The sequence below is a fragment of the Crocuta crocuta genome, unplaced genomic scaffold (assembly GCF_008692635.1).
Source record: "Crocuta crocuta isolate KB4526 unplaced genomic scaffold, BGI_CrCroc_1.0 scaffold48, whole genome shotgun sequence".
Lineage (NCBI taxonomy): Eukaryota > Metazoa > Chordata > Mammalia > Carnivora > Hyaenidae > Crocuta > Crocuta crocuta.
The window spans coordinates 13,083,177-13,107,597 of record NW_027533089.1 but is presented as its reverse complement, the minus strand read 5'-3'; the positions used below and the strand labels follow the sequence as shown (position 1 = coordinate 13,107,597).

Genomic DNA, 24,421 nt, shown 5'->3' with positions numbered 1-24,421 from the left:
TTATTTTTTTTTTTTTTTTTTGGTGAAAACTGAGAAAAAAAGCCTAGTGAAGCATATTTTATTTTCAGCATGAAACTAATTTTTAATCATTTTGAAAACTATCAACCATTTACCTAGGACTTTAGAAAATTAGGATGAAGTCTATGTACACTAAGCAATACCAAGAGCATTGTTTTGTTATTCAAAAAATAAAAAAAAACAATCTATAATCACTTCAGGGAAAATCAGCAAACTTTCTAGTATAGACTGTTGAGAAGTGGGAAAAGATTGCCTCATTTATAGGATTATAAATGATCTAATAATTAAGTTAGTTCAGTCTTCTAGTATATATCTGTCATCATTTAAAGCCCATCTTTGTGAATTATATATTGTTACAAGTACATAATGCATAATTGCCATCATGTTACTATGTTCAGTCCAGTGTCAATTATCTAAAGCTTTTAAATGTCCCATTAAAGTTACAATCGGGGTGAATTAAGTAAAAAAGGAGTTTCCTTTTTCGGCCCCTTTGTTTGTGACCCAACCCCTACTCATGCTAATGGTTTCTTCTAGCTTCTTATGAAAATTCTGTAGATTCTAGATCTCTATATAAGGTGGTTTCCTTCCTGCTTGGATCACATCATTGCTCACAGATGGTGCAGCTGTGATATAATGGAAAACCACACGTTGTTTTCACGAAGAAGCTACCATGATCATCCCTGAAATCCATTGTACACTTGGCCAAACTGATGCCCGACTATGTTCCTAAACTATTACCTAAGACTTTGTTCAACATCCATTTGTCTATTAGTGGTCACCTAGAGGAATAAATTTTTCCTGAATGGTACTAGCTCATATACTTTCTGTGTTAGAGAGGTAAAACTGGCCTCTGTCATACAATTTACAATATTTTTTGGAAGATGGATATGATTTTTAATTACAGTACTGCACATCTTTGTAAATTTCTAGCGTTATAAAAATGCAAAACTTAATTACTTGCAAATTTAATGATACTTTTCCAAATTTGAAAGTTACTTAAGTTATGCCTTGGGTAAGAATGACCAGGAAGCTCTATTCTTTGGGTCTTCAGCTTAATAAACAAATTTTCCTTGGCTTTTCCATGCTCCTCTGGATATTTTGTATCTCAGCATGAAGTCGTTTGCTCTCGTTTTGGAATCCTTCCTTTAATAGACGAGCCTGTTCCTAAAAAGGGACAATTGGAGATTGAATAAAGTATAGCACTAAAGTAAATCTCTAATTTATATCTAGTTTCCACATTCATAGATTTTTTTTTTTAGTATTAAATTTCTTTTTGATATTTTTAGTACCCTTAATTTTCCTTATACATTCTCTTGGGCATCCTAGCTCTGTGATTACATTTCTACTAAGTGGTGAAGACAGTTCAGATATCTTACCAAGCTGTGTGACCCTATAAAAGTTATTTAATCTTTTCTGAACTTTTGTTTCTTGTCCTAAGTAACAGAGACACAGCAGTTCTTGCTTCATATAGTATTAAGCAAAAGATCCATGTAAGAGATTTTTCAGAATGCCGACCAGGGAACAGCCACCACAGATGAAAGGATGTACAGATAAAGGACTGGGTGTGACCTAACCACAAATAGAATCTTTTAATAACCAGATAGAGGCAGGGGCCAGGTCAGTCAGGCAGACAGAAATTGAACACTACAAGTGGCAAGCAAGGTCCTTTCTGCAGGCCTCATGTTCTCACCACCACACTACGATATGATCAGGGAGAGTGGAGAGAAGAGAAAAACAGAAACCTTACGGTAATGCAATTAAATACCTGAAGTTTCAAAGCTAGAATTTTCTCTTGTTCTTCCAGCCACTGGACTCTATCCCTCTCCATCTTCTCAGTTAATTGTTTCACATGTTCCTGATGACTCTTTTCTTTCTGTTCCATCATCTGCTGATTCTTTATTTGCATTTCCTCCAATAATTTTGTTGCAGCCTGTGCAGATTCAGCTTTCACACGTTCCACTGAGAGGAGGAAAAGGAAGACAAATGTATGCGAGTAAGCATGTTGTCCCTCTCTTCCTTGCATGCTTAGCTGTCATTGTTGCTGCTGACTACATATGCCCTACTCAGAAATGACTTCAGCAAGTAAGGGGCATCTTTGGTCTCCTTGTCCCGGTTTAAGGATCCCAGGCTTACCGGGCCAAATTATTTAAGCTTTAAGAACTCTTGAGGCTATCTAGTCTCTTGACTGGCTCCTCACCTTCAATCTCCTTTTCCTTTTCCGTGAGAGTCTGGTCTGTCTGTAGAATCGCATCAGTCATAGACTCCTTGGTCTTCAAGTATGCCTGAAGAACCTCTTCAGCCTTAGGACCCAGAGAACATGGAGTTGATAATAGAATATGGATATAAGCGCTCGTTCCTGATTGACTTCCCACCATCTTTTCTCTAGGAATTGCTCCTCTTGGCCCTAGTGTACCTGGTGGTACACCTTGCCACAGGCATGGGCACATGCTGCAGGTTGGGCAACCATGGCACCTTACTAAGCAGAATCCTTTATAAGACACTGAGATAGACACTGGGAAAAAGAGATTCTTTGTTCTTTTAGAATGAGGGCTCCAATTTTGGACCTGTTGGTGCTCTGGTACCCTATGGGGTGAGTTTCTAAAAAAGGAACCCATTATGGAGAAAGCAGATCAGAGAAAAGGTGGAGAGAGAATAGGAAAGAAGGAAGTGTAGGGTTGAGGGGAGTAACAGACAGCAGATGATGACATTATTTGAAATCTTGGATCCAGCAGTCCTTAAAGCCAGTTTAAAGCCTAAACTGATGAATTCCCATTTTTGTTTAAGAAAATGAGTTTCTGTTCCTTGCTGCATAAAGATCTAGCTACAATAGTGAATTGCAATACAACTTGGTTGTTAATCCGAAAATCCAATTAATAACTCGATTCTCAATTGAGTGCCCTCTTGGATAAGCACATAGGACCTATCTGGTATAACTGGCTCCCTGTACAAGTTTTACTGAAAGAAAGCATGAATGCTGTGTTCTCGCAATGTGTGCAATTACACTTTGGTCTTTGAAGGAGGCATGTCGGCAGCTTTCCAGAATCAGCACATAAATCTTAGTTACCTGTATCCCCTTATTAGGTATCTGAAGGTATTTTCTCTTCAGCTCTTGTGTTTCCTGGATGAAAAGACGGTACCCTCCTGGTTTAGAATAAACCCCCTGCTTCACAGCATCTTCAAGAGGAGTGAAAATTTCCTTAAGTAAATCTGAGCAACGATCTGTTGATGCTTGCACATTCCGTTTACAAAAGTCATCTCGTTTTTTTTCCAGCTGGGCCTTTGATGTAAAAATAGAGAGTAAAAAGAATAGCAGGGAAAAGATGTTAGCATGACCTTGGAATATCTGAAGGAGCTCTCAAAAAGAAGTCTATGACCCTAGAAAAACTCATAGACACCTCAATAGGACCATATCCTTCCTCCTGCTCCTGACTTTTACTGAAGTCCCTTTCTCCTTAGAGGTGAAGTTCAGAGCAGAGATTGCTAGCTTTCTTGCTACACCTTTAGAGATAAACTTCTGCTTTTCAAAGTGGACCAGTGATTGCATATGGAATAAATGTGGCTCAACAGAAGCCTGTGTATGATAATCAGGACAACATCCTGATCGATTAGGATATCACATCAGTCTGGTTAACAGTGGGCATTTGATTAGAAGCTCTGATTGTGACTTATGTGAATTTAGTTGAATTATGAGGAAGATTATTATTCATGAGAAAAAGATTTCAAAACTGAGTTCATCATAATAAAATGTGTTCTTTTTATGATAATAACAAATAGTGGTTGTCACCATTTTAAAGTCTAGAAGGAATTGCTTCTCTCAAAATAAATACCCATTTCATTTTCTGTAGTACTCTGCTTTCTAAGACCCTAATCCATATGAACTTGAGAAAAAATTACCGCTAAGTCTTTTTGACATAAATGGTCTACATCTTTGAAGGAATTATTCATGAAGAGCTCAATGGCCTCTTTCTCACAGGCCCTGTGCAGGTTCAGAAGCTCCTGGAGGGTTTCCGTGGGCAGCTGCACCATCTGGCTCATCTTCTGGTCATAGTGGGCAATGGCCTTTTGCACTGCGGCTGCATTCTCGATCTGGGCCAAGACCAGGACTGCATTCTCCATGCAGGGCAGATCTCCACGGCTGATGGCATCGACATAGGTCTCCACCAGTTTCTCTAGACCTACAAACAGAGAACAAATAATGTTGCCTGTTGTCGGTGGGATTAGAAACATTCCATTTTATGTAATTCTGATAATGTCTACTCCTACCCATTTGCCTCAAAGCATCAATGTCCTCAGCATCACCTAGAGACTTGCTAGAAATGTAGATTCTCAGCCTCTGCCCCAGAACAACTGAATTAGACCGTCCTCGCTGGCAAGATGTCCAGGTGATATGTTTACACATCAAAGGTCGAGAATCTCTGTTCTAGATAGCATAGGCCAATGTATATTGAGTGTTTTCATCCACTTTACCCCCAACTTCTATTAGGACAGGAACCATACCTCTCTCATTTATGTCTCTATCATCAGCCCTCATCTGTGGTAAGCATTTGATCAATGTGGAAAAAAATCAAAAGGTGTACTCGATTTTGTTTATTCCAGTATAGTGTTGTCCAAGACAACTTTCTGTGATGAAGGAAATATTCTATGTCAATCAGCTACTGGCCCCTTGTATGTATAGGCTTTTGAAATATATCTGGGTAATTGGAATTTTAAATTTTCTTAAAATTTTTTTAATGTTTATTTAATTTTAAGGGAGAGAGAGAGACACAGCACAAGTTGGGGGGGAGCAGAGAGAGAGGGAGATACAGAATCTGAAGCAGGCTCCAGGTTCTGAGTTGTCAGCACAGAGCCCAATGGGGAGTTAGAACCCACGAAATGTAAGATCATGACCCGAGCTAAAGTTGGATGCTTAACCCACTGAGCCACCGAGGTGCCTCAGAATTTTAAATTTTCTTTACCTTTAATTAGCTTACACTTAAATTTAGATAGCCACACTTGTGTAAGTGGTTACCACATTGAACAATGCAGATTCTAATAAATAGGGCAGTTTTAAGAAACAGAGGTTTTTTTTCCTTACACCTTTCCTATCTTTTCTCACCCGAGAAATTTGGCTAGTAAAATCTATTAGAAATGTTGGTGCTGTCTAGAATTTAACACAGGAAGAGCAGTAGATTCTCATTTTTTAAAGCTGAAACTAGGTGGATGTAACTCTACCCTCCTTTAGTCTTTTTTTTTTTTATTTTTTTTTATTTATTTGTGAGAGAGAGAGCCAGTGTGAGCAGGCAAGGGTCAGAGAGAGAGGTTAGACACAAAATCTGAAGCAGGCTCCAGGCTCTGAGCTAGCTGTCAGCACAGAGCCTGACGTGAGGCTGGAACCCATGAACTGTGAGATCATGACCTGAGCTGAAGTCAGACGCTTAACCTACTGAGCCACCCAGGCACCCCTGCCCTCCTTTGATCTTAACAATGGAAGAAAAAGACTGTGAAGAGGACTCACGAGGTCCATTGACTTTGATGCCTCCTGAAAGAGTTTTAGTTTTGGACTTGCTAAAGATGTAGGAACAGAAGACTGTAGCTTGTTGCACAAATTCAGGATCCAGCTCATTATCATGCAGTGTCTCAAGCTGGCCTAGCTTCTTCCGATGAGTGGGTCGGTCAAAGATGAAGCATTTCTTCTTCGGGAAGAACTTCCTGATACAGAGTCGGGGCAGATTAAAATTTTGATCATTTTGAGTGGTACCTGAAGGAAGATAAGAAAGGAATTTCCTGAATAGAAATACTTGTAACCTTTTTCTGTAAAGGACCAAATAGTAAATATTTTATGCTTTGCAAATGAGGCGGTCTCTTTTCCAAGTACTCAATTCTGCTCTTGCAGCAAGAAAGGAGCCATAGACAATCTATAAATGAATGGGTATAGCATTATTCCAATAAAACCTTATCTACAAAGACAGCGGGTGGGCTGGGTTGACCGTCATTGGCCTGTGAGCCATCATTTGCCAATCCCCGGACTAGAGCACTGCTCATGCTTTTATCTATTTTCTTCCAATCAGTGCCTATTCTACACCATATTCTTTGGCTTAATCACAAGCCCTATGCAGGCAGATAAAGTCACAGGGATTATAGCACAGGGAAAGATGAAAGAGAAAGAAACTATTCTTAGAAGAGAGGAGAATATAATTTAAAATCCAATCTACTAATTCATATATTAAACAAGCATTAATTCTTACTGAAAGCCAGTTAAGAAAAAACAGAAAACTATAAATATAAGAGAACTGTACACGGCACACTGAAAAAAAAGTGATAGTCTCTTACGTTTATAATCTCCATTTATTTCTAAGTCCCTTTTTACCTTGTTTAAGCTTGAGTGAGTTCTCCAGGTACTCATCAGCTGTGATGGGTCGTCCATCTGCTTCCAGTTCTAAGGAGAAATCCCTCAGTGTCCACACAAAATCTGGAAAGAAGCTCACAAAGTCCGCTGAATCTTCAATCCCATTGGAATTGGGGGAGGACTTTGCCCTGATCCGATCTGACAGCTCTGTCACATAGCTGAGTAGCAAACTAAGGAAGACTGGCATCAAAGAACAGCGTCCCTGATCCCATACTAGTTCCACATACTTAAAACCTTCACTTCACCTTTGATTTAAACCCAAGTGTCAATTTTTCGGTGGGTACATAGAATCTTTTCCCTGCCCTTGAATTATTTTTTACATTTTCTCTTTTTGTGCTGGATTCACCAGGGTCCACAACCAAGCAGTTGGTTTTTAAATGCAATTCTTCCCTCTTACTTTGAGGCCATTTTGAACTACAGAAAGGATACTGCAGTTGGTCCATGGCCTGCTGGTTGATGGTTCCCATGCTATTGTACACAAACGTGCTGCTCAGGAGTATTGCAAGGGCAAAGATCCAGGAATCGTTCTGGTTGTCACCCTGCGAATCAGAACACGTTCAAGCTGTTGGGTTTCATTCTCCTGACACTTTCCAGATCAGCAGCAGTAAAAAGATGCTTAATTAATTAGAGGGCTTTTATGTAAAGATTAATAAGCATTATGAGAAAACCAAATCTAAATGAAAATGTTAGTGGGACTTGGCTTTTGGATCATTTTATGATTAGTATTTTTAGTTTATACCGATTCTCACTAGGTCTTCTTATGATCATTGGCAGATAATTACAAAACCAATGGTCAAGGTTGGTGGGCTTCTAAAGCCTTGAATAGAATTTAAATTTAGAACATTCAGGGCACCTGAGTGGCTCAGTCAGTTGAGTGTCTGATTCAGCACAGGTCATGATCTCACGACTTGTGAGTTCAAGCCCCGTGAGTTCGGGCCCTGGGCTTGTGCTGACAGTTTAGAGCCTGGAGCCTACTTCGGATTCTGTGTCTCCCTCTCTCACTGCCCCTCCTCTACTTGTGCTCTGTCTCACTGTCTCTCTCAAAATTAAATAAACATTTTAGAAAATAATAATAAATTTAGACCTTTCCTTTTTATAGCAAAATTGACTTATATGAGAGTAATAACACATATACTGTGTTAGCTACTTTACTAAGCAATTATTATGCACCTAACATTTTCCATTACTTATCTTATTCAAAATGACACTGTGAGTCAAATATAGATCTATTACATCTATTTTACACGTTCAGAAAGCTGAAGTTAAAAGAGGTCAAATAATTTGCTAAGGCCACTGAGATAGTGACAGGGTTTATATTTAAATACAAGGGTGGGGTGCCTGGGTGGCTCAGTCGGTTAAGCTTCCCACTTCGGCTCAGGTCATGATCTCATGGTTTGTGAGTTCAAGCCATGCATCAGGGTCTGTGCTGACAGCTAGCTCAGAGCCTGGAGCCTGTTTCAAATTCTGTGTCTCCCTCTCTCTCTGACCCTCCCATGCTCATGATGTCTCTCTCTCAGAAATAAATAAAACATTAATAAAAATATGAGGGTAATAGACCTGCAGAATCTAAATCCTTAACTAAAATTCTCTGCAGGATTGAACTCATAACATTGATTTTAAGCTTCTGGGTTAACTGGTTTAGCATACAGCCTTAAAAAATTTTTTTTAATGTTTATTAATTTTGAGAGAGACGGAGTGTGAGTGGGGGAAGGACAGAGAGAGAGGGAGACACAGAATTTGAAGCAGGCTTCAGGCTCTGAGCTGTCAGCACACAGCCCAATGCGGGGCTCGAACTCATGAACTGTGGGATCATGACCTGAGCTGAAGTCTCAGACACTTAACTGACTGAGCCCTGCATACAGCCTATTGTTAATCATTAGAATAGTACTAATTACTAATGATTACTATGATCTTCTTCTAGGATTCTGCCTTGTAAACATTTTCCTGATTACTGGTTGCTAACCTTGGTCTTAGGGCACATAAACAGAAATTTAAGAGAACATATTGTGATTAAATGTAAGCTCCTATTTAAAGAAAAATTAAATTGTGTAGAGAATATTCAGGGATGAGGGCCTTATTTCAAAACTGAATCCTCAATCCTTACCTTCTCTACATCTCCCAGGCCCTCAGTGTCAAGAAGAACTAGGGTGTGGTCTGGCTTCTTGGGATGAGGCACACACCACATCCAGATTCCTTTGGTGTGAGATTGTACCGTGGAGCCCAGAGAGAAGCCTATGAGGGGGAGTAGGGAGAAGAGGGGGTGGAGTTTTAATAGCAGATGGATCTAGAAATCCTACAATGCAACACAAAAAACCAACCTGATTAAAACAAGAACAAAGGACTTGAATAGACATTTCTCCAAAGCAAATACATAAATGACCAATAAACAAATGAAAAGATGCTCAACATCACTAGTCATTAGGGAAAAACAAATCAAAACCACGATAGGATCCTACTTCACACTCATTGGGATGGCCACTATCAAAAAACCAGAAAACAGTAAGTGTTGGGGAGGATGTGAGGATATTAGAAACCTTATATGTTTCTGGTACAAATGGAAAATGATACAGTTGCTATGGAAAACAATATGATGGTTTCTTTAAAAAATTAAAATAGAATTCCTATATGATTTGGAGGCATATAATCCCCACCCCCCCAAGTAAAAGTAGGGATTTGAACATATATTTGTGCCCTCGTGTTCTTAGCAAATTATCCATAATAGCCGAAAGGTGGAGGTAACCCAAGAGTCCTTCAACACATGAAGGGATAAACAAATCAGTGTGCACATAGTAGTTATTCAGCCTTAAAAAGGGACAGAATTCTGACACATGGTACAACACTGAAGACATTATGCCAAGTGAAATGAGCAAATCACAAAAGGACAAAAAAGGTCTGATTCCTCTTAAATGAGGTTTCTAGAACAGTCCAGTTCATAGAGATAGAATATAGAATGGTGGTTGCTGAGGGCTGGGGAGTTATTGTTTAATGGGTACAGAGTTTCTGTTGAGGAAATTGAAAAAATTATGGAGATGGATGATAGTGATGGCTGCATAACAGTGTGAATTTACTTAATGCCACGGAACTATATGTAGGCTTAAAAATGATTCCAATGGTAAATTTTATGTTATGTATATTTTACAACAGTGAAAAAAAAGCCAATACAGACAGAAACATTCTTTGCATCTTAATAACCGGTAAAAACTTGCTTTTACTACATGAACATTTTAGTAAATGTCTTATTATGTACATTAATGATTTTTATTACTGCACTAGTCTTTCTAGGAAAGGAACAATTTATGCTTTTAAAAGGGGAAACTAAGGCAAAGTGGGAGAGGGATGAACTGCCTCTTTCAGATCATAGTGAAGATAAGAGCATAACCGTGAATTAAAAGATAACTTTCACTATTCCTCCGTGTCTCTAACTTTCTCTCCTTGCATCACCATGCTCAATGCAGGCAGTGTGGGTGGACAGAAGGGACTCGGCAGAGCTTTTTTGGTGCCACTCACCCTTGTTCTTCCCAGCCAGCTTGTTCATCAGGTAGGATTTGCCTGTGCGGTAGAGGCCCACAATAGCCACCACCACGAGAGGATTCTTGGTGGCTGACAGGACCTCCAAAGCTTCCTGATTAACCACCAGTTGCCCTTCAGTGTTCTCAATGAGGCACACTGGGGCCGGCATGCAGATCTCTGAGGCCATGTTCACGGTGTTCCCTGGTCTGCAAGGGAAGAGATGGGATGAAATAAAATTGCCAGTCCAAGTAGATCAAGAACTTCACCAGGTTATTTTACGTTCAGAAGTTGGAGTCCTCAGTTTCCTCAACATGGCCAAAAGTTTTGTTTCATCACTAAGATAGATAAGATATGTATCATTTAGAAAGTTACATAAGTATTATCAAAGTAGTCCATTGAAAAAATATTGGTATGACCATATCTAATGAACATTGAGCCACTCTTATGAACAAAATTGTCCATTGAATTCACCATGGAAAACTTTCCTTTTGGATTCTCGTTAAAAATTTTAGAGGGGCGCCTGGGTGGCTCAGTCAGTTAAGTGTCTGACTTCAGCTCAGGTCATGATCTCATGATCTGTGGGTTCGAGTTCCACGTCAGTCTGTGCTGACAGCTCAGAGCCTGGAGCCTGCTTCAGATTCCGTGTCTTCCTCTCTTTCTGCCCCTCTCCCACTCACAATCCATCTCTCTCTGTCTCTAAAAATGAATAAATGTTAAAATTTTTTTTTTTAATTTAGAGTAAAGCACGGGTGCTTGTGTGGCTTAGTCTGTTAGGTATCTGACTCTGATTTTGGCTCAGATCATGATCTCACAGTTTGTGGGATTGAGCCCTGAGTTGGGCTGCACTTACAGCACAGATCCTGGTTGGGATTCTCTCTCTACCTCTCTCTCTCTTTCTCCCTCTCTCTCTCTGCCTCTCTCCTGATTACATGCACATATGCACATGTGCACACACTCTCTCAAGGTAATAAAAGGTATTTTAGAAATTTAAAGTAAATATTAAGTGGAACATAGAATAGAATTTAGAGAGATTTATTTTACATCCTGGTTATATGGAAAATATTCAATGGTGATTTATTTACTCATTAATTCTTACTATGAATAATGACTTTCATATGTAATTTCATGTATACCCGTGAACAGTTCCCAGAGATTCTAAATGTGTCCCCTCTCCCATAGTTATGCTTGTTGGCTGGAATGAGGGTCCACAGAATTCTCACATTACCATTCCAAAAGTGGAACCAATATAACTTACTTTTGCAAATTTTATAAAATTAACTTACTTTTGCAAATTTTATAAAAACATATGACCATCTGAAACATATGACTAGGGACCCTTCTGAAGCCTTGGTATGGGCTTTTATAAGCTAGAGGCCTTTAAACTTCAACTTTATTATCATCACAGTAAATTAACCTCCAGCTGCGTGGGGTATGAGTACACTGGAAATACTTAACACGGCTAAAAATCATGTTTCCTTGTGTGTGAGTGAGGGAACAAAAGATATGAAATAAGGGTTAAAAGGTCAGGAGGCAGAGGAGCCTGGAAAGATGGCGGAGTAGGAGGATCCTATGCTCACCTTGTCGCACTTAAATAACTGGCACGTCAGTGTAATTAACCCAGAAAATGAACTGAAGACTGGCAGAACACACCGTCCACAGGTAATTGTGGAGAGGAGGCCACACTGAAAACAGTAGCAAAGGCGAAGTCTGGTTGGACACTAAGCCAATCTAGAAGACTAACCACAAGCACGGGCGATACCGCAAGTACAGAGAAGGGAGAGGAGCAGACCCCTCACTGGGCACCCCAGACATGGGGTATCTGCACATGCAGCGGGGAATAAAAGTCCCTGTTACATTTGGCTCTGAAAACCAGAGGGGCTTAACCTTTTGAGTTTTTACAACCAGTGGGGCTTAACATCTTAAGAAAAATCTTAGAGAGCCTGGAGGGTGATAGAAAACTGAATCCCTACTCCCAAAGAGCCAGCAGAACAAACAAACCCACTTAGATACAGCATAGAAGCAGTAGTTTGAAAGGAGCCTGGGGTGTATGAGGAGATTTATTTACTAACCTCAGAATGTGTGCAGAAGGGGTAGGGACTTTTAGGAGACTTCTCCAAGAACTAAAGAACTAGTAGATGCCATTTCTCTCTCCTAACCCCAGACTGGTTACACAGACACCTGTGGGAACTACTATGAACGCTCATCGTCTAGTTTGCTAACACCATGTATCCTGTTCTCCTGCAGATCCCTCCCCCCCTCCCCCCCCATCCAACACACCCCACTCAAGAGAAGTTCCTCCAAAGTGCTCTGGCCAGGTCTCGTCCTTGAAGCAGCCTCAACAGTGGCCAGCACCACTCCGTGGTGACTGTGAGAAGGGAAGACAACCACACACACCAATTTAACTGCAGCCTCAGTTGTGGGGGAGGGGGCAGACATCCGATCCAACTGCCAGCTCTGCCTACCAACAGAAATCTCACAAGGGGCAGCACAGAGGAAGAGCCTTATAGTTTGGGTTAACTGCAACCCCAAAAGGCAGACTAGGGTCAGACATCTGATCTAACTGTAGGCCCTGTCCACCAACAGAAGCCTCTCAGGGAACAATGCACAGAGAACACTATGCAGTTCAGTGTGATCACAGTTTTGGCTAATGCACTGAGGGCAGGCATCTCTTTTGAGCTAACTACAAGCCCAAGGCTGGCCCTGTAAGAGCACAAAGACCAAACCCTGCTCATAATAGGGAAAGAGGGACATATCAGACAATTCACTGAAGGCAAACCTGGCTCAACCACAACGATAAGGCTCACACAACACACATAGGAGACACCGCTGTAGTAGTACCAAGCTCTGGTGAACAGGGGGTGTTGCACTAGAAGACACTATTGGGACCTCTTCTTCATAATGCCAATATCAGGAGACATAGCTGACTTTATACAAGTGTAGAGTGTTATACAAAATAAGGAGACAGAGGAATACGTCCCAGAAGAAAGAACAAGACAAAAATCACAGTAAAAGAGCTAACTGAAATGGAGATAAGAAATATGCCTGACAGAGAATTCAAAGTAATGATCATAAAGATACTTACTGGACTTGAGAAAAGGGTGAAGGATCTCAGTGAGACAAACAAATGGAAAGATACTTTGTACTCACTGATTGGGAGAATGAACATTGTTAAAATGTCCACACTACCCAAGAAATCTACAGAGTCAATGCAATTTCTTTTTTAAAATTTCTTAATCCTTTTTTTTATTTTGAGAGAGAGAAGAGAGAGACATAGAGAGAGACAGAGTGAGAGCAGGGGAGGGTGCAGAGGGAGGGAGACACAGAATCCGAGGCAGGCTCCAGGCTCCAAGCTGTCAGCACAGAGCCCAATGCGGGGGTTGAAATCATGGACCATGAAATCATGACCTGAGCCGAAATCAATTCACTCAACTGATTGAACCACCTAGGTGCCCCAGTGCAATTTCTATCAAAACACCAATAGCCTTTTTCACAGATCTAGAACAAAGAATCCTAAAATTTGTACGTGACTACAAATAGCCAAAGTAATTTTGAAAAAGAACAAAACTGCAGGTATCACAATCTCAGATTTCAAGATATACCAAACAGCCATCGTAATCAAAACAGTGTTGTACTGGCACAAAAAGAGACACATAGATCAATAGTATAGAATAGAGAATCCAGAAATAAACTCATGTTTTTATAGTCAATTGATCTACAATAAAGGAGGTAAGAATATACAAGAGTAGGGAAAAGACAGTCTCTTCAACAAATGGTGTTAGAAAACTGGACAGCACTATAATGAAATAATGAAATAAATAATGAAACTGGACTATTTTCTTTTTTTTTCTCACTGTACTATTTTATGTGTGTATTTATTTATTTAAATAGTTTATTGTCCAGTTGGTTTACATTTAAGACTCGGTGCTCATCCCAACTAGTGCCCTCCCTCATGCCCATCACCCCCCTTCCCTTCTCCCCCTCCCCCATCAGCCCTCAGTTTGTTCTCAGCATTCAAGAGTCTCTCATGGTTCACCTCCCTCCCTCTCCCCAAATATTTTTGCCCTTCTTCTCCCTCATGGTCCTCCGTTAGCTCCCTCCTAATCCACCTATATGTGCAAACATATGTTATCTGTCTTTCTCTGCCTGACTTACTTCACTCAGCATAACACCCTCAAGGTCCATCCATGTTGCTACACATGGCCAGATTTCATTCTTTCTCATTGCCATGTAGTATTCCATTGTATAGGTAAACCACATCTTCTTGATCCATTCGTCTGTTGATGGACACTTAGGTTCTTTTCATGTTTGGGCTGTTGTTGAGAGTGCTGCTCTGAACATTGGGGTACATGTGCCCCTATGCATCAGCACCTCTGTATCCCTTGGGTAAATTCCTAGCAGTGCTATTGCTGGGTCATAGGGGAGTTCTATTGTTAGTTTCCTGAGGAACCTCCACACTGTTTTCCAGAAAGATTGCACCAGCTTACATTCCCACCAAGAGTGTAGGAGGGTGCCCATTTCTCCACATCCTCGCCAGCATCTAGAGTCTCCCTATTTGTTCATTGTAGTCACTCTGACTGGTGTGAGGTGGTATCTCAGTGTGGTTTTGATTTGTATTTCTCTGATGATGAAGGACCTTGAGCATCATTTCATGTGTCTGTTGGCCATCTGGATGTCCTCTTTGGAGAAGTGTCTGTTCATGTCTTCTACCCATTTCTCCACCGGATTATTTGTTCTTTGGGTGTGGAGTTTGGTGAGTTCCTTATAGATTTTGTATACTAGCCCTTTATCTGATATGTCATTTGCAACTATCTTTTCCCATTCCGTTGGTTGCCTATTAGTTTTATTGATTGTTTCCTTTGTCATGCCGAAGCTTTTTATCTTGACGAGGTCCCAGTAGTTCATTTTTGCTCTTGATTCCCTTGCTTTTGGGGATGTGTCAAGTAAGAAACTGCTGCAGTTGAGGTCTTTTTAAAAATTTTTTAAATTTTTATTTATTTTTGAGAGAGAGGGAGAGACAGAGTGCAAGCAGGGGAGGAACAGAGAGAGAGAGGGAGACACAGAATCCAAAGCAGGGTCCAGACTCTGAGCTGTCAGCACAGAGCCCAACACAGGGCTTGAACTCATGAACAATGAGATCATGACCTGAGCCGAAGTTCAATGCTCAACTGACTGAGCCACCCAGGTGCCCCAAACCTGGACCATTTTCTTATCCATACACAAAAATAAGTTCAAAATATATTAAAGACCTAAATATGAGATGTGAAACCACAAAATTCCTAGAAGTAAACACAGGCAATAATTTCTTTGACATCAGCCATAGAAACAGTTTTCTAGATGTGTCTCCTGAGTCAAATGAAACAAAAAAGCAAAGATAAACTATTAGGACTACATTAAAATAGGAAGTTTTGCACAGAAAAGGGAACCATCAACAAAACAAAAAGACAACTTACTGAATTAGAGAAGATATTTGCAAATGATACATTTGATAAAGGGTTAATACCCAAAGTCTATAATTTATACAACTCAATACCAAAAAACCAATAATCCAATTAAAAATGGGAAGAAGACATAAATAGACATTTTTCCAAAGAAGACATACAGATGGCCAATGGACACATGAAAAGATGCTTGACATTACTAATCATCAGAGAAATGCAAATCAAAATCACAATGACTTATCACCTTATACCTATCAGAATTGCCAAAATTAAAAAAACCTCAAGATGCTGATGATGTGGAGAAAAGGATTCCTGAGGCACTGTTGGGGGGAATGCAAACTGGTACAGCCACTCTGGAAAACAGTGTGGAAGTTCCTAAAAAAATTAAAAATAGAACTACCACATGATCCAGTAATTATACTACTGGGTATTTACCCAAAGAAAACAAAAACATTAATTTGAAAGTACATATGCACCCCTTTGTTTACTGCAGCATTATTGACAATAGCTAAACTATAGAAGCAATCAAAACGTCCATCTATAGATGAATAGATAAAGAGGAAATGGTATATACACACAATGGAATATTACTACTCAGCCATAAAAAAGAATGAGATCTTGCTATCTCCAACAACATGGGTGGATATAGAGGGTATAATCCTAACGGAAATAAGTCAGTTAGAGAAACGCAAATACCATATGATTTCATTCATATATGAAATTAATTTAAGAAACAAAACAAACAAAGCAAAAAAGAGGGGAAAAATGCAAAAACCACATAGATTCTAAAAAATAGAAAACAAACTGGAAGTTGCTGGAGGAAAGGTGCATGGGGTTTGGGGTGAAACAGGTAAGGGAATTAAGAGTGTACTTATTGTGATGAGCACTGAATAATGTATAGAATTGTTGAATCATTATATTGTACACCTGAAACTAAAAAAAAAAAAAAATCAGAAAGCAGATCAGGAGAGGTACAGGGAAAGTTGTTGAAAGAAAAGATTTGTATTTTCAGACATACACTTCTATGTTTTCTGTTTTGTTCTGCTTTTCCATTTTGTAGAGAAGGGGAAGCAGGAAGAGGAATATAGGGGTTGTGAAAGGGAAACTGAAACTGGAAAGGAGAGAGAGTGCCACGCCAAGGAATTCAGGCCAGGAATTTCCAGAAGGCAAGATTGGAACTGCTTGAGAGCACAGAGAGGTCAAGGTAAACAAAGATTGTTGCCTTTAGTGATGCATCAGTAGATTCTTTAAAACAGAAACTTTCTAGTCAAATGGGCTCCAGATTCTACTTGTAAGGGGTAAGGAGTAAGTTGGCACTAAGTAATTGGATCTACTGAACCTGGACTATTTCTAAAGGAAGAAATACACTTTGAAACAAAGCTCAAGTGATTAAAAACCATAATTTAAAAGTATGATGTTTTCATAAATCTTTTCTTTTAACTCTGGGTTTCAGATTTTTCTTTCTCTGTTTTTAATAGTATTGGGTGGGGATACCTGGGTGACTCAAGATTCTTATCTTGGCTCAGCTCATGATCTCATGGTTTCGTGAGTTTGAGTCCTGTGTTGGGATCTTCGCTGGCATCTCAGAGCCTACCTGGGATTCTCTCTCTCTTCCTCTCTCTGCCCTTCCCTTGATCATGTGCTCTCTCTCTCTCTCTTTCTCGCTCTCTAAAAATAAGTAAACATTTAAAAATTCAGTGTCAGGTGGCTGTTCACTGCACCTCATTTCTATTCTTTTCTTTTCTTGAATATAATATATATGCAACCTTTCAGTTTGTTAGCTGCAGTTGGATCTGTACTAAGGAAGTTCTATCAAAGATAATGTGAGTTTAACTGTGTCCCGTCAACACAGACAAAGTCGGCAAAAAGAAAGACAATCCTAATGCATTTCAAACTTCATTTAGCCCCATGTCTGCTGGTGTCCAATTTCACACAAGCACAGTAGTAACAGATAGGAACATGCTACCATCTGATGACACTGGTATTTCATTATCTGACCTAGCGTCCCACAGCAGACTCACCTGTAGCCCGTCTTGATGCTGATCACTTTTTTTAAAGTGTGTATTTATTTTTGAGAGAGAGAGAGCACACAGTGGGGAGGGAAAGAGAGAGGCGGACAGAGAATCTGAAGCAGGCTCTGTGCTGGCAGCAGAGAGCCCGACGTGGGGCTCGAACTCATGGAACTGTGAGATCATGACCTGAGCTGAAGTTGGAGGCTCGGCCAACTGAGCCACCCAGGCAGCCTTATCCTGGTCACTTTTTAAGAAACTGACCTTTATAAATCCCTTCCCATCCCTGCCCCAACCTTGTCATGAGCTCCATTTCCCAGAGTAGAGCTCCTTTAAACCTGAAGAGAAAGCTGCTTTGATGGTAAAGTGGAGACCTTACCTTTTTTTTATCTTCTTCAGTTAGGCAGAGCAGTTTCTTACTTCTCCCTCTTGCACTGGAACATGGATCTTTTATTTTACCTGTGTAATGCCATCGGACTTTCCAGATTTCCTTTAAAGACAAGCTAGAAGCAAAGCATCCCCAGTAACAGACTTTATAGGAACCCGAAACTGAAAGTACTAGGACACCGTTACTCAACAACCATAAAAGGAAGTTCTGGAGGCTGTCCTAGTGGGAGGCTATATGGGTTTAACACAATTTCTCAACCAGAAACTTTACATTTCTTTGAAAGAGATTTTATAGAATGTTTACTGATTTTAAAGAATGTCTATCAGATGCGTAAAATAATGAAATGGAGCTCAGAGTTGGGGTTTGGTTTGAGAAACCTAGAATGAAGAAGCATCATGTCAATTTTTAAGTCTCATTTCCTTATGTGATGAACACACAGTGGGCCTGGCTTCTCGTTACTATGTACAGCAAGTGAGGAGAAGGGCATATCACACACTCACCAACACCCAGCACCAGGCACTAATACCCAGTGCACAGTCAGGAAGGGGCTCCATGAATTGCACACATGCTTGAGGCTCTAAGCTGACTATCTTACATGGGTTTCATAACATATCATATACTAAACATTTCCCCAGGATTTTGTAGAAACGGGCACAGAAAAGTGGAATGTCTTAACCCAAATCACAGCACTATATATATATATATATATATATATATATATATATAATCTGAACTCAATCATTCTTGATCCCAAACATTCTTGTTAAGCTACTTCACTATACTGCCTGTCTAGGTTTTCTGAGTGAACAGGAGTAGAAGTAACAGATTTATTTCTTGGTTGTTGACTAAGAACTATGTGTGTTACATGTCTAATTCATTTCTGATTACAATACTGCAAAATAAGTGACATTGTCTTCATCTTACAGTGAAAACAAGGAGGCTTGAGGGAAGGTAAGTAATATGCTGTCCATATTCACTGAGCAAGTCACAGGGGTGGGAATCAAATTTTAAGCTCTTTTTACCTTTTTTATTTTAAGAGAGTGAAACCTGGGAGAGGGGCGGAGGGAGAAAGAAAATCCTAAGGAGGCTCCATGCTTAGCATGGAGGCTAACATGGGGCTTGATCCCACAGTCTGGGATCATGACCTGAGCTGAAATCAAGAGTTGTGTGCTCAACTGACTGAGCTACTTGGTGCCCCTAAACTCATTTTGCCTTTAAATTCTCTGCTTTTTCTTCTCCTCCGCATTGCTTCTAAAAGGAAGGAATAGGGAAATGAGGAGAAAGGGAGAGATTTACCAAGTTCTCTGCTGATCCCAGATCTCTTTACCTGGAAGCCAGTGTGAGAAATTTAACAAATAGAATTTATTCTCTTTTCTTTTTCCTTTCTGCATTATCTTTCTAAATGTCTCTGAGTAAATAGCACTTCAGTTTGCTTTGAAAATATGAGTTAGCTGAGTCTTTCTGTTGCTAGTACACACCCAGTTCCTTCCTGCCTTCATCTTCAAGACACAACAACTTTACAGACATGAAACTTTCTTACCTTTGATCTTGGGAGGATCCCCTTTTATTCTATTGGTCTCCTGTGAACCCTTTGCCAATTTCCTTCACATCACCTTGACTTTTTCCCCTTGTGACTACCTGAAATTCAAGCTCATAAAAGCAGTTAACTAATGTATTCACAGCACTTAACAATAGGGCTTGCCATAGAGTAGAGGTTCAACGGATATTATGTGATTAAATATAAGACGACCCCAGCCATGAGATAAACTCCACACTTTTGCCAATTTGAATATATAAACTTAAAACATTTTTATAAGCTTATTTGTTTTGAGAGAGAGTGCAAGTGGGGTAGGGGCAGAGAGAGAAAAGGAAGAGAGAGAATCTCAAGCAGGCTCTGAGCTGTCAGTGCAGGCAGAGTCTGAAGCCATGGGGTTGGAACCCACGAACTGTAGGAGATCGTGACCTGAGACAAAACCAGGAGTCAGATGCTTAACTGACTGAGCCATTCAGGTGTCCCAAATCAGTAGTTAATGTCTTTTATCCATATTTCTATCTACTTTATTGTGAAATGATGGAGGTTTGCAGTAAGACTTGTGGCATCCTTTGGTGCCATTCTTTAAGCTTTTAGGGTGAGAGATTGGAGTCATTCTGTTGGGACTACTTAGGCCTGTATTTGTTCCTGACCTAATAAACAATATTCAANGGCCTGACGCGGGGCTCGAACCCACGAACTGCGAGATCATGACCCAAGCGAAAGTCGGACGCTTAACCGACTAAGCCACCCAGGCGCCCCTATTCAAATTTTAAAAGTTGTTCAAACTATTGAGATCCTAGCTAGTCTATTCAAGATTTAAACGTTTGTATATATTGTTCAGTTAGTGAAATGTTTACACCAGTACAGATGACATGTCGTTTCTGGATTGGAAAAACAAGAATCTTCAAAATTTGTTGAAGACTCCACAGAGCATAAAAAACCTTGAATTTACCTGAATTCAATATAAATCAAATATAAAGGTATTTACTAATGTCTTGAAGAAACTTGACCATTATTTTGAAGGGATTGTTGCAATTATTACATTAAAAATTTTAATTTAATTTATTTATTTAGAAATGTTTATTTATTCTGAGAGACAGAGAGAGAGAGCAGGGGAAGGACAGAGAGAGAAGAAAGAAAGAATTCCAAGCAGGCACCACACTGGGAGCTCAGATCCTAGTGCGGGACTTGAACTCCCGAAACAGGAGATCATGAGCTGAGCCAAAATCAAGAGTTAGATGCTTAACCAACTGAGCCACCTGGGCACCTCTATTTTATTTTATTTTTTATTTTATTCATTTTATTTTATTTTATTATTTTATTTTGTTTTATTTTACTTTATTATTTTATTTTATTTTGTTTTATTATTTTATTACATTTTATTGTAAAGCCTTTATTATGTTTTTAATGTTTTATTTATTTCTGAGAGAGAGGCAGCATGAACAGGGAAGGGTCAGAGAGAGAGGGAGACACAGAAATTGAACCAGGCCCCAGGCTCTGAGCTCGCTGTCAGAGCAGAGCCTGATGCGGGGCTCGAACTCATGAGTGGTGAGATCATGACCTGAGCCAAAGTTGGACACTTAACCGACTGAGCCATCCAGGTGCCCCCCAATTTTTTTTTATTTTAGAGAGAGAGAGAGAGAGAGAGCATGAGAAGGGGACAGGGGCAGAGGGAGAGAGAGAATCCTAAGCAGGTTTCATGTTCAAGCATGGAGCCTGATGTGGGGCTTGCCCATGACCCTGGATCATGACCTGAGCTGAAATCAAGAGTCAGACATTCAACTGACTGAGCCAATCAGGAGCACTGCAATTATTACATGTTAAATAAATTTTTTTTAATGTTTTTCATTTTTGAGAGACAGAGAGAGATCTATAGAGCACAGGCAGAGGAGGGGCATAGAGAAAAAGGGACACACAGAATCTGAAGCGGGCTCCAGGCTCTGAGCTGTCAGCCCAGAGCCTGACACAAGGCTCAAACTCACGGACCACAAGATCATACATGACCTGAGTCAAAGTCAGATGCCTAAGCAACTGAGCCACCCAGTTACCCTGGTAATTATTACATTTTAAAATGAGGTTTGCTCTACTAGACATCATGATGAAAAATGATGTTTTTCCAGTAATGAAAATGTCATGGGAATCATCAAACTATTTTCTGGACTTAATCCATTTTTGCATGACTACTTGGAAAAATGCTAAAATTAAAAACAACAACAATAACAAGTGTAACATCTGTGTCCCAAACAGATTATGATGAATTAGTCAAAATAAAAGGAAAACATATATAAAGTCAAGTGTTAAGTAGAGGCCAAATGTTACTCCATTACTGTACATTTTCCATGATTTCAACAAATACTGATCAATTGGCAATATTGTGTATATAAGTTATTATAGAAAACCATGAGAAATTTGTGGATTTTTTCCAATTGCAGTAACTTATCTGTGACTTAAGATTTTTTTTAATGTTTGTTTATTTTTGACACAGAGAGATAGAGAGAGAGAGAGAGAGCGGGAGTTGGGGAGGAGCAGAGAGAGGGACACAGAATCTGAAGCAGGCTCCAGGCTCTGCGCTGTCAGCACAGAGCCCAATGCAGGGCTCAAACTCACAAACCGTAAGATCATGACCTTAACTGAAGTTGGACCCTTAGCTGACTGAGCCACCCAGGCACCCCTTCTTATCTGTGACTTTATTCAACAATGTGAAATATGCTCTGGGTGATTGTAACTTGCCATTGGACAGTATTTGTGGGCATTACTATGAGTTTGTCATATGTCAATGCAGCATAAAAATGGCAGACAAAGGGCTGCTTGCACTATTTTTCTTAAAAAAGATTTTATTTTTAAGTAATTTCTTCACCCAATTTGGGGCTCAAACTTACGACCCTGAGATCAAAAGTCGCATGCTTTGCTCCCTGAGCCAGCCGGGCACCTTAGGGCTGTGTGCACTCTTTATAAACATTAATAAGTAACTAGAATGTGCTGTCCCCACAGGGGCTCATTATCTTTTTCATCAGCTGATATGCTGACCTGCTAGTACCCGAAGCTATGAAACCCTTAAGGATCTTTCCAGTTTTATTTTCTCTTTGGGTTAGTCTGCTTTTTGTAGAAGGAGTAGCACACAGTTCAGCTTTTTTGAATCGCTAAATCAGGATGCCTGCTTTTGGCTATGACAAGGAAAATCTAGAATGGATGGTGGAGAAGGGAGATGATGAACATCAGTTATGGCCTGTGACAAGTTGTAGGAGTTAAAGTCTGTGGCATCTACCAAGTCATGTGCATTAAATCCTTTATAGAATGGTAGCTAGTCACCAACTTGAAGATACGATGATGGATTGCATTTAATATAGGGTATAGTGATCAGAATGTTGCAAGCGGTGGACCATTTTAGATGCTTCTGGTGTGCTGACTCCAATCCTCTCAATCTCACTTCTAATTCCAGCTCTGGCTGTAGTGGACAGTTCAGAGAATGCCTGGACTCCTCTCAGGCTGTTAGCATCTTGCTTTAGTAACGTAAAAGCCAGCTTTTCACAAGAGATAACAGGGGCTATAGGATTGGGGGTTCCCTTCTATAACTTGTCTCTCCTGGCCTCTCTGAAACACACTGGCCATGCTCCTTCCCTAAGGCCTTTGCACTTGCTGTTTCCCCTGCAACTTATGCTGTTTCCGCAGATATCCAGTGACCTGCTCCCTTACGGCTTTAGATCTGCACTGAAATGTGACTTCATCGGTGCCGTTTCTGACCCCCTGTATAAAATTGTTCTACTTCAAATTGCCAGCACTTGCTCTCCCCTATTCCTGTTTCACTTCTCTGCATAGAAACTGTAATCTGGTATTCTGCATAATTTACATTTTTATTGCCTAATAGGATGTTACCTTCACGAAGGCAGAGATTTCTGTTTCTTTTTGACTTTTGAATCCCTCAAAAACAGTGTGTGACACATAATAGGCCTTCAGTAAGCATTCATGATTGAGTGGATCAAATTGTGAAAGTGAACACGTTGGTTCAAGGTTATGCTCTTTCGGAGATGTTTGAGACATACTTTAAAATTTGCTTCTGGAAATGTTTGCACTCTCCTACTTTCCAAGTGCATATAAAAAAAGCGTCTGTACTTTCACATCCTTCCTAACAGGTGGAATCCTGTTTTTTAAAATCTGACCTACACTGAGAGGTAGAAATTAATAGACAATTTTTTATTGGTACTGGGGCACCTGGGTGTCTCAGTTGGTTGAGCGTCTGACTTCAGCTCAGGTCATGATCTCACATCTTGTGAGTTCCAGCCTCACCTCGGGCTCTGTGCTGACAGCTCAGAGCCTGGAGCCTGCTTCAGATTCTGTGTCTCCCTCTCTCTGCCCCTTCCCTGCTCGTGCTCTATCTCTCTAGCGCGTGCAAAATAAATAAACGTCAAAAAAAAACTTATTAATACTGTAAAAGAACATGTATTTATATAATTATTTTTACCACATTTTAATCTCACAGTATATAAGCTTTGTTGAGGCATTGAAGCTTGAGTTTATGTTATAATAAGTACAATGCATTTGGTGCCTACTGTATAGTAGGCATTGTGCTAATTCCTTGCAGGTTTTTTCTTCGTTTTTATTTGCACACCTGAAACTAATATTATACTGTATGTTAACTAACTGGAATTTAAAGATGTTATTTTAAATAGTAGTTCACTGGGCCACAAGCCTGACAACTGAGATTTCCTCAAATGAAGTCAGTGCACTAAAAGAGGAAGGTCAAATCCAGTTCATCCATGGCTCTGTTCCTGCAAAAGTGGATTAGAACACTCTGGTGATATAATATGTCTCTCCCATATCCTCGCTAAATATGACAGTCTGATTAGTTCTTTTGTAAATTAAATGTCTGGTTCTCTTCTACTTTTTATTATTAGTAAGGAATTTCTTGTCTCGGTTAAGAAATACTTGAATCTATTTTTAGTGAACCCATGGCAGTTGAAAATGAAAGCAGGCAACAGGCTCTTAGTTTCTCAGAAATAGGCCAGATGTCAAGAAAAAGCTCCTTTCTGTGTAATATAATGAGTTGTGTACCATTTTTGTGCATTGTTGTTTGTTGTCAGGTTGAGAATTTTTCTAGGGACTTTTTCTTTTAAACAATGGGTATGAGGAAGCTGTATTTCC

At 39.9% G+C, this 24,421-nt stretch overlaps 1 protein-coding gene across 1 annotated transcript; it reads right to left on the bottom strand.

Annotated features, from left to right (window-relative positions):
* Positions 1–17,898, bottom strand: LOC144216631 (guanylate-binding protein 1-like). The gene is made up of 11 exons (XM_077746066.1): positions 17,740–17,898; positions 9,911–10,119; positions 8,508–8,635; positions 6,833–6,942; positions 6,365–6,561; positions 5,513–5,755; positions 3,913–4,193; positions 3,083–3,295; positions 2,216–2,318; positions 1,784–1,977; positions 1–1,182 (listed from the first exon to the last, which is right to left on the bottom strand). The coding sequence occupies exons 2-11, from the start codon at positions 10,098–10,100 to the stop codon at positions 1,066–1,068; spliced, it is 1,776 nt and encodes a 591-aa protein (XP_077602192.1). The 5' UTR covers positions 10,101–10,119; positions 17,740–17,898; the 3' UTR covers positions 1–1,065.
* Positions 17,899–24,421: the final 6,523 nt, after the last annotated feature.